At 44.9% G+C, this 10,388-nt stretch overlaps 2 protein-coding genes across 2 annotated transcripts in view; one reads left to right on the plus strand and one right to left on the minus strand.

Annotated features, from left to right (window-relative positions):
• The window catches only part of itpk1a (inositol-tetrakisphosphate 1-kinase a), a 36,244-nt gene extending 31,490 nt beyond the window's left edge, over positions 1–4,754 (minus strand). The window contains exons 1-2 of the mRNA XM_018727734.2: positions 4,257–4,754; positions 3,741–3,914 (exon numbers count right to left, since the gene is read on the minus strand). Of these exons, the coding sequence (XP_018583250.1) occupies positions 3,741–3,835 (95 nt within the window). The 5' untranslated portion in view covers positions 3,836–3,914; positions 4,257–4,754. The remainder of the gene's footprint in view (positions 1–3,740; positions 3,915–4,256) is intronic.
• Positions 4,755–7,136: 2,382 nt separating this feature from the next.
• Positions 7,137–9,360, plus strand: tmem251 (transmembrane protein 251). Its single transcript, XM_029258682.1, has 2 exons — positions 7,137–7,254; positions 7,975–9,360. Exon 2 carries the CDS (start codon positions 7,990–7,992, stop codon positions 8,407–8,409), a length of 420 nt encoding a protein of 139 aa, XP_029114515.1. The 5' UTR covers positions 7,137–7,254; positions 7,975–7,989; the 3' UTR covers positions 8,410–9,360.
• The last annotated feature ends 1,028 nt before the right edge of the window (positions 9,361–10,388 follow it).

Raw genomic sequence — 10,388 nt, forward strand, 5'->3', positions numbered from 1 at the left:
GGAGCTGGGTATGGCCTGTGACTTGGCACCCAGAGACAGCTCTGGCTATTCGAGATGCATGCAGTCACAAACAATTATTTGAGAAAAGAGCTTCCTTTGAGCAAACGATAAGACAAAATGGGCTCCCTCTGATAAGTGGGATCAGGAAGAAATCTCAGAAAATCTCAGTACAAACCTAGCCAATACAACCTTCAACTCTTTCAAAAATAATGTAGACAGGAGCACCGGATTAGCCAAGGGCTGGCTCCAGCAGCAATCGAAATGAGGACGTGAGGTGATAACTATTTTATGACCGGGTGTTACCAGGGAGTCAGAAGTTAAGAGATAATCGAATGTGACAGTGAGGACACAGAAATGACCTTTGGTCCCAGGTATGATGGGAGGCAGTCATAGCAAAAGATGTGAACCAGGTACTAGGGAGAAGAAATGGAGAAGAGCCCATAGGTTCCCTTTTTTCAGCAGCTCTGGAAGTTAAAACCCCCGGTGAAGCACCCTGAGACATACTGCTAGGCTGGGTGCCACACTCCACTGAACATCATGGTAGAGAGTGCTCCACTCCATGAGGAGCATATGACTCTGCGAACACCTAGACCCAAGCATGTAGGTGGCAGAGATGATGGCGACTGCCTCTGTATGTCTGCTTTTGCAGAAGCTGGAGTCTCCATCTGTCTCTCTTCGATCTGCCTACACCCTTCAGAGCTGGGGCACCATGCAGAGCTACTGAAGCTCCAGCCAATCAAGAAGAGGAGGAAGAATTCAGCACAAATCATCTGAACCCTGCCTCACACTAGCATCTTAAATTACTCAAGGGTCCTGCCCTGGAAAGTCATCATTCCCCAGGACACCACCCCCTTAGGCAGCTTGGCACTTGTTACAGAGAGTTGAGTGGGATTATGTTTTAATCCACAAAACATTTTTAATCTGCACCGGTTCTGTCAGGTCACATTGCAGTGCAGTGGCTCCCGGCAAGGTGCAAATCCTTGAGGCAGATTCCCGGTGAGAACATGCCATCAACCTACTGTGAGAGATCCCAGCCCTGTGCTCTACATTCATCACTTAACAGATACCCTGATGAAATCCATGTCACTCCACACCCAGGGTGGAATGACATGGATTTCCACACCCAGGGTGGTGTACATGCAATGCTCATGCTGCATCAAAACCCAGGCCATTTTCTTGCAGGACCAGTGCTTGTGGGGGTTAGAAGTGCACCACGAAGATCAGCTAGGCTGGATGCTCGCTGTATCCCTGCTTGCTAACACACCGTAGTGTTCTTTGTGATTTGCTGGGGTGCCGAGGAAATGCAATACCATCCCTGACCCACTTATCAGCCTGTTATATAAGCCCTCACTCCAGCCCAGGACAAGCTGCCAGGAATGGTACTGTCAGGAAACGGCACACATGGGTGTACACCTCCATGCACACAAATAATCAATTCAATTCATGTGGGGGGGGGGGGAATCGAGTTTTTCCAGAATACACCTTTTAGATCTAGCTTTCTTTACCAACACCGCTGCAGCACAGACCACAGTGCCTGCAGGTCTGCAGAATTTACTCAGCGACACTGAGGAGCTGATCCTCAGGCATTTCTTCATTTTGTTTAGTCTCCCAGCATGCCAGAGGAGCCCATTCCATCCCCACTCTAGCCCGACAGCGTTCGCTTCCAGGCAGCAGCGTTACGTCACCCTCCCGTGACTGTCTCGCAAGACACAAGGTGTGATCCCTGACAGACACGAGCCCCTCTCGTCAGGAAAACAAGGGGATCTTGGTTACACAGCCAGCCTTTTGCTCGGTGTGATACATAAAAAGAACAGAACCAGCAGGGATGCATCGGCTCCTGACCGAACATGAATGCAACAAGGAAGAGCCATTGGTACGAAACTGTGAAGTATAGGCATCCCCAGCCAACATTCCAAACAGCCACTGCTGCTGTTCAACAAATTCAAGAAATGCTGGAACTAGGGTGACCTGCTGATTTAAATTAGGTAAACAAAACTCAATTGTCTACTGAGGCTAACACATTTTGCATCAAGGAAACACCTGGTGAAGCCAAAGGCATGTACACACAAGAAAACCATGCCCTAAAACTATATTATCATTAAGATTTGATCTGTATGATGAATCAGATGAATTATGAAATAATTGGACACTTTTGGAATTCCTCAGTATAGTGCAACATTATTGCCCCTGTGAAATACTGTAACCTTTTACTCATACTGTACTGTGTATGTATTTGCAATTTTATAGTGTACTGTTCCTGTCTCCAGTAATATTCTGTTGTTAATCAATACAAAAAAAACCTACAAAACAGAAACGGCAATAAAAGGACATTATTTTGAAGACACAGGCTGCTTTCAAATGGAACCACTGTGAGCTTCTCAATGAAAAGGGTGACTTAGAGCAACGGTAATACCTTCAGCCACAAACTAGGGGTTTCTGATTATAGTACCTTCACCTCAAAGCCAGCAGCTGGTTACCTTTAGTTGTACCATGTTCTCGGGAGAAACAACATTTCGTTCCACTGTATACAAGCTATATAGAGGAATGACAAAAACAACTTCAACCTTCTGAGCCTATGCCACAACTGTAGCAGTAACCCACAAGGGAAACAGAGTATGGTATTTTTTTTTTTTGCTGCCCATGGCCAATTCAAACCTTTTCTGTGTTCTTTTGTTTGAAGTCCATACAGAAAAGCATCGTCCTGCATTTGTACACCCTACCCTGAGCTTTGGAATCCAGGAACACAATGAAACCTGCAGACCCTGCAGCCCCCGTAGGGCGTAACGGCACGCCCATGTTTTACACTATACTGCCGTTTCCAAGGTGTCAAAGCGTGCCCAGGGACATGGTAACGTGAACCTGCTTATACAACAAAAGACAATAACAAATGAGATCTCTACTCATCAAAGACACACTCCGAAGTTTGAGACAGAACAGTCGGAAGAGAAGTACAGGTAGTCTGCGCTACTGCGACGGACACTCGCGGAGCAGGAATTTGAGCTGTCCCTGATCAGTCCTTGTGGACCGCGAGGCCGATCCTGTTCTGTGACTTTGCACAATTCCCCAGGTAAAGACACGTGGGCGGGTAGCGGTCAACTAAAGCCGCACGAGAAGTAGCCGTTGCGGTTCGCACGCGGCCCGTTGCATTTCGATTCTAGTTTGCCTTAAGCCAAGGTCCGTTTTTAAAAGCGCAGCAACGCAAAGCAACCTGTTACACAGTCAGTGTGACGGTGGGGCAATATCCTTTCCCAACCCTTTGGGCTCCATTCAGCAAGCGCAGTATCAGAGCTGGAAAGCACAGTGTTTAACTTTCGCTCAAAAGAAGGATAAGAGAAACATTGCTACATAAGGTAAAGGGGATGAATCTGAACGTCATCATGTACTTGGTTTACAGACCGGAATAGCATCGTTGCTGCGGCTGCTTCCGCCAAAATGACGTGATAGCAGAACGCATTCCACACCACACACACACACACACACAAAAAAAAACGAGGTAGGACTCCAGACCAGTGAGTGAGTGAGAGAGAAATACTACGTGGAGCAGGTCCTATTTTGGCAACAGGTGACACACAGTGTAGGGAAGGTGACACTGACGGGACGACACACGCGACTCGAGCGAGGAACAGGAGGAGCCGACCGACTGCGCACTCCCGCCATTTTCGGTGGGGGGGCGCGCGCGCGCACACCTGGCTAGAAAAACGACAGCCTTTTATCGTTCCGTTTACAGCTCATCATCATACCTGCAGAGGTCTGCGAAAGCCTGGAAGTTGAGCTTCTTCATCTTCTTCTCGCTGAGCCAGTAGCCCACTCGCCGGCCCCTCAGAAACGTCTGCATGGCCGTCTCTATCTCCGTCAGTGTGTCTTGATGGCGATAATTCGAGCAGCGCGGGAAACGGACTTTCTCCTGCAAGCTCCTGCAGGAAAAAAAGCGGAGACTGTTCTCATAAATTTAAGACTCAGAGCCAACTAGAACGACGACTCCGTGTGCCAGACAAAAACGGAACCGTCTTTTGAAGACTCTTTCTTTCCCAGCAGGCGTCCACCACTGAGGGTGCTAATGAAAATGCGCCGCCGAACGGTGATAAGCGAAGGCAGACAGGCTGGCACGAATTCAGCAATTTGTGTCAGTCGCTTCATAACTCGTATTATGAGGAGTACTACTAGTACTACTAGAACAGCCACTGACTCAGCGCAGCGTGTGTGTAGGATTGTGTGTAGTGTGTGAGAGAATCACCGACACGGACTGTGTACCGTACCCTCTAACGCATCTCTCGTTCGCCCTCGCCTCGCGCCGCTGGCCGCCTAGAGCTCCATCCTCCGAGCCCCGGCCGCCGCGTCCCAGACTAAGTACCGCGATGTTTTCTCAGTCCGCACAACTGCGCGCTGCTACGTATGTCTGTTTTTTTTTTTTTAAGCCAAGCACCGAGTTCACCTCCGTCCAGACGCGCTGGACACACCCTCCTCAGTACTCAGGCTGACTTTATTTGCGCCATAAGTTATTGCTCGCCGCCCTCGGCCACGGCGCACGCTACTCTGGACACCAAAACGGTTCCCTCTCGCTGGCCCTAACTGTGAATTGAAAGAAACGTCTGCGTCAGTTTCCGGACAACTCCCCTAGGGGGCAGTGCGAATCTGCCCTCCAGCCTTAAAGACACAGTCTTTCGTTATTCGTGTAAGGGTACTGCAGATGTCGTGATTCCGAAGAGCTCCCCTAGAGGACTGTAGGGTAACTGTCTCCCCCCACCCCCGTTTTAAAGAGGCAGTGGGTCCTTGTTCTGTTGAACATGGGCGGGTACCGTAGCTGTCGGTGTGCCGGAGAAAAAGGCAGTTTCGTCCGCCACTCTTAAAGGGACAGTCCGCTTTTACATGGTTTCTGAACGAGTGAGCGATGTAGCCGCTTCTTTTCTACGACTAACTTCATGGATAAAATGATCAAACTAAAACACTTTTATTAATGAATCATTTCAATATGCAGTTTCGTATGATCTTAAATTAAAAATGGGTTTAAGTTAACATCCCTTTCTTCTCACTTTCTTTTGGATTCAAGCGATATATATACAAATAGATTCGATCCGAATTATAACACTAGTTTTTGGGAAAAAGTGAAATCTGTCAAGGAAACAGGCCGCTGGTGCCAGACGCTAATCATATTTAACCTTTCCTCATTTATGACACAGTGATGCGGTTGTAAAAGTCGATGTGAATTCAAAGATAACAAGGAAACTCCCACACATCAGAGTAAAGTGAATGTATTTGCCTTTAACTAAGGATGCAGGTTTATAAATTATCAGCACTAGTCCCAGATCGCTCACTAGATCAAGAGAAAAGTTATTTTCCCAAAAGTAGGAAGGACAGAAGCAAGTAAATACAGAATTACCTGAAAGCCTTGTGTGAGGACCAGATGTGTTCCTTCAGAGATGGTGTTTGTATTGTAGGTTAAGTGGGACATGGGCAATGGTCAACTGGTGCAGTAAATGGGTGGGAGCTCTCCTTTATATCGTAATACAACACTATAAATGGGTGGTACTACAAGACCTGCTTCAATAATTAACAGTATCTTGGGTGTTACGCAGTCCAGCCTACAACCATGACACCAAGGAAAAATGTTGAGCAAACGCAAAGATGAGGACAGGGAAGGACATATGACACTATATGGTGTTTGTTGAAACATGTTCGTCAGCTGATGGCTCACGCAAGGACACTAAAACACCATATTTCAAGTGTCAATGGCCTTGGATCATGTCAGGTTGAAACAACCACAACCACTCTGCCTTACATACTAAGGCACTAATAAATCCTAACCAGACAGAACCCAAATGTCACTTTTTTCATGCTGTTTGATAAAAGCCAACATGCTCAGAGCTGAACCCATACAGAGCATGGGCTCTACAGCAGAGCTGTTGAATAGACGTGTAGCTCGACAGACTGAGCTGGTAGTACTGTATGTCGATATAAGAGCGTTTTAGAAGGGGTCGTAAGTAGTGTCCAAGGTGAGGCTGTCGCTTAGCAATCTGAAGGTTCACAGTTCAAATCCCAATCCTGCTGTCATGCCTTTGATCGAGGCACTGAAGCTGTAGCAATATTCTGATGCTGAACTGTTAGATTACATTTACTCACTCAGCTTTTCACCAAAGCAACTTACAGTGGTAAGCTACTCATAGTGAATTTATCCATTTATACCACTGGGAGATCTTTACTGAAGCAGTTTTGGATAAATTCCATGTCCAGGGGCACAACAGCAGGAGCTGGGATTTAAACCTGCAACCTCTGAGTCCAGAGGCAGCAGTTGTACTCACTACATGACCTGCTGCCCCAATTCTTGCGAATCAAACACCGAATAAAGACATCAGCTAAGTAATATTAAAGGGTGAAGTTTGAAAAGTCTTGTTCGATTGATAGTACAGCATGTTTAATATTTGTCTTACATGAACATACTCAGTGGCAGAAGACACACACGGACATAGCACACACACCCAATTCACACCGCCATCCACAGGACGGGTACAGTACAGTACAGTACATCATGCATTGAAAAAAACGAACTATGAAGAGTTTAGTCTGCGATCGGGGGGAACGTCGCGTCGCGTGGGAAAGAGAGCGCAAAACGAACACATACACACAGCGCTGCATTTTCACCACCAATACATAATAACACGAATATAAACTGGAATTTAATATTAACGTGCAACCACAAAATTTCAGTAAACTGTAGTAAATTTACGTTGCTTTAGTAAGAATGAACATTGTGACAGCGAATGAGCCAGAGCGGTGAGGTTTGCGGTTTTTGCTGTCGAATGAATCGCCTCAGAGAGCGCAGCACGCGCTCAGACCCCCCCCCGGGGGAAACACCATCCCACCGAAGGACATTAAATGCAACAGTGCACAACCACATTTTCCAAAACAATACACCCCAGTGTCTCAAACGTCGATAACACAAAAATACGAATGCAATACAACAGACGTTTATTAAATGTAATTAAAACAATGCAGAAACACCTGACACGTACTCTTTGCGCATGCGGGGAAAGCCTCCAGACCGCCAGGTGGCGCCGCTCATTCCACGAGCAACGAAACGCGCAGCGAGCGAAGGGTTAAATTGTCCCGGAAACGGCTTTTAGGGAAGTTTGGTGTTGGCGAGTCAGATGACAGAAGACGTGGGAGCAGTGGAGGCGTTATGGGATTTGGTCGGATTTTAAACTAAACTGGGAAAAAGTTTTCATGCGAACCCTCTCATTGTTCGATAGGTAACGAAAGGTGAGAGGCACTTTTATTGTTTCTGCTGTTAATAAAACAGAATAAATCCTTAACCGCATCAAAATAACTATCTCTCGACACAGTCTTCTGTACTTTGACTCAAATTGAGTCAATTTTCATGCAAATTTACATGTTTTTGACAACTTGTGAATTAGAATATCGACAAAATCATATGTAAAAATATATATACGTAGTGTCGCTGGAACAGTTTGTCTGTTGTTATGCATGAGCTGAAGTATTTACCAATTGCCCCTCCCCTGCCAACAACAAGATTTTCCCCTTTGCCTCCTCCAGTCCTCGTTCGATTTATTTCGACGGGAAAAATGCGTTGAGTCTGCACGTTTTAAACAGTTTCAGGTGGTTTTTTTTTCTTTTTTTATTTCGACGATAACTTCCTGAATTGGTACAAAAATGCCTCGCCCTCTTTGTGACTTAGATTCACAAGACACGGCGCTCACTGACTGAACTCATCAGCCAATCAAAACCCTGTGGGCATCATCTGTTAATAAAAACCCAAGCTTTAGTTATGATCTTTCTAGAATTAATGTAACTATTATGGAAGTTAAGAATGTCTATTAGGCTGGAAAATATATTATGAATTGAAGGTAAATTGTAAGTCATTTAATTATGGGGACTAGAGAGTGAGAGTTTTTTTTTAGCTGTGCGTGTGTGTAATGTCAGGCTTCAAGCTGTAACAAAAAGACTGTGTTCCTGTTTCAGGGTGGAGTATGGAGAATGATGAATTTCCGCCAGCGGATGGGGTGGATCGGCGTGTGGTTGTACCTTCTGGCTAGCTTGAGTGGCCTCTACTACATCTTTGAGGTCAACCAGACATACAATCGACTTACGCTACAGCATGTTGATCCGGCAGCGCGAGGGACCCCTCCAGTCAGTGATTCTGGCACCTCACCCTCCTCATCATGGATGACTAGTTTGAAGATGTACCTCATCTCCCTACCTTTCTGGCTTTGGGCCACCCTCTTCCTCATCCCTTACCTCCAGGTGTTCCTTTTCATCTACTCCTGCACCCGCGCAGACCCAAGAACCGTGGGGTATTGCATCCTGCCTTTTTGTCTTGCAGTTGTCTGTAATCGCCACAAATCATTTGCCAAGGCATCCAACCAGATTAGCCATTTACAGCTCATTGAAACATAAGAAGCATAATCCGGGGGTGACTGCATGCGTACAGCATCAAACACACAAGTGAAGCGGAAATGTGGAATCTCAGTCCTATTGCTTTAATTGAGCGGCTCAATTTTTGGATTACTGGGTACATATTGACCTACACTCCATGTATTACAATCCCATAGCATGTCAGGAAGAGTATCCCTTTTGCTGAAAGCTGAAGTCTTTCCTGATGTGACTGTATATAGTATTCAGAAAATATTACTGCAGTAGAAATGTGTCAATTCAGTGGTACATTAGGAACAGTGACAGTGTATCTTAAATAACAGTTTATATCAGGTACTGTGCAAAGTTGCTGGTGACTTTACCTCTTTGCTATGTTTTAGAATGAATGTACACAATTTTTTAAAAATTTGTTTCCTTAAAAATGTTGTGTGAAAATTAACATATTCTATGATTGGAGGGTATTCATTTGCTTTAAATATTTAATATATGTGTATTGCTGATGCCTATTATGTCTCCAAACTTAAAAAAAAATTATTACAAGGTTGGGTGTAAAACTAGAAGTGGTCAGTGTTTTGGCTTGGGTCAGAATTTGTAAATCTGATACATATACATGATATCTTGCGTGCTTTGGCTTGTTTTCTAAAAAGAAAGGAATTGGGACCAAGATCCAGAATCTTTTTTGTAAACTCCGTTTCTTATCACTTGGGATCTGAATAATATCATTAAGGGCAAAGAAAATCAGTATTTATGTATTTAAATTGTGGTGACTTATTTCTACATTGGTCATCATAGGTGTTATGTATTCTTTTGGTTAAAGATTGGCCTGTGACTGCAGAGGAGGGCAGTACTGGATCTGCTGTGAGCTGAGCACATTAGTCAGCTGTGCAAATGGAAAAACTGCCTCTTACGTTTGACTAGATTTTAGCATGTAAGGGGTGTTAATCATTGATTCATGAAAGATTTTGATTTTTTTTATTAAGGGTATTAATGTTGTATATCTGGGGGTGCGGTGGCGCAGTGGGTTGGGCCGCAGTCCTGCTGTCCGGTGGGTCTGGGGTTCGAGTCCCGCTTGGGGTACCTTGCGACGGACTGGCGTCCCGTCCTGGGTGTGTCCCCTCCCCCTCCGGCCTTACGCCCTGTGTTGCCGGGTAGGCTCCGGTTCCCCGTGACCCCGTATGGGACAAGCGGTTCTGAAAGTGTGTGTGTGTGTGTGTGTGTGTGTGTGTGTGTGTGTTGTATATCTGTTTGCCTTTTCTATCAAATTGCACTGTGATTTTTAATATAAAAAGAGTCTAATGTCCTTCTGATTTATTTTAAAAACACTTTTACAAGCAGTTTTTTTTTTCCCCCTATTCAGTTTTTTGAGACTGGAAATCATGGGGCATATCCTATTTGTACATGTCATTTATACAAAACATACAAATGTGAGAGCTGTGTAGTACTTTGCCAAATTGCTATTTACAGATGTTTCAGGACGATTTGCGAATAAAACCATGTCTTTTTTTTCAGACTAGTAGTGTGATGTCATGAAAGCGCTACTTAATTTGTGACGTTTGTGCTCTTCGTCTCTTTTGCCACAACAACATCGCTGGAGAGTCAGAGGGTCGCTGTGCTGTGGCAGGGAGTGGAGTAATAGTTCAATAACACTATTATATACAAGCCAATTTGTTAGAATGAGGATCCGAACTTCTGTATAAAAAGAACATTACTGACGTTTACTAGTTTGCTTAGCTATAATTCTTCGTGTTATCATGGATCGACTCAACTTTTCCCGAGAGCCAAATCATTTGGCAAATGTAATATGAAATGCAAAAGGCATGTCTGAAAGAAAACTGAAAATTACCGTCACTGGAAGCAAATTCTCCAGTTTAAAACGAAACGTTTTTATTACGAAACTGAAAGATCCATTATGATGGAGGAGTGACGCGAGTTACAAGAAACAAAAACAAAACGCGTTCCAGTTTCCCGCCTCTGTCGTTGTGACCCGGATGTGAAGGAGACTC

This window comes from Scleropages formosus, chromosome 15 (assembly GCF_900964775.1).
Source record: "Scleropages formosus chromosome 15, fSclFor1.1, whole genome shotgun sequence".
NCBI classification, from domain to species: domain Eukaryota; kingdom Metazoa; phylum Chordata; class Actinopteri; order Osteoglossiformes; family Osteoglossidae; genus Scleropages; species Scleropages formosus.

Coding starts and splice junctions, on each gene's coding strand:
- tmem251 (XM_029258682.1), top strand. CDS start 7,990: ATGATGAATTTCCGCCAGCGGATGGGGTGGATCGGCGTGTGGTTGTAC.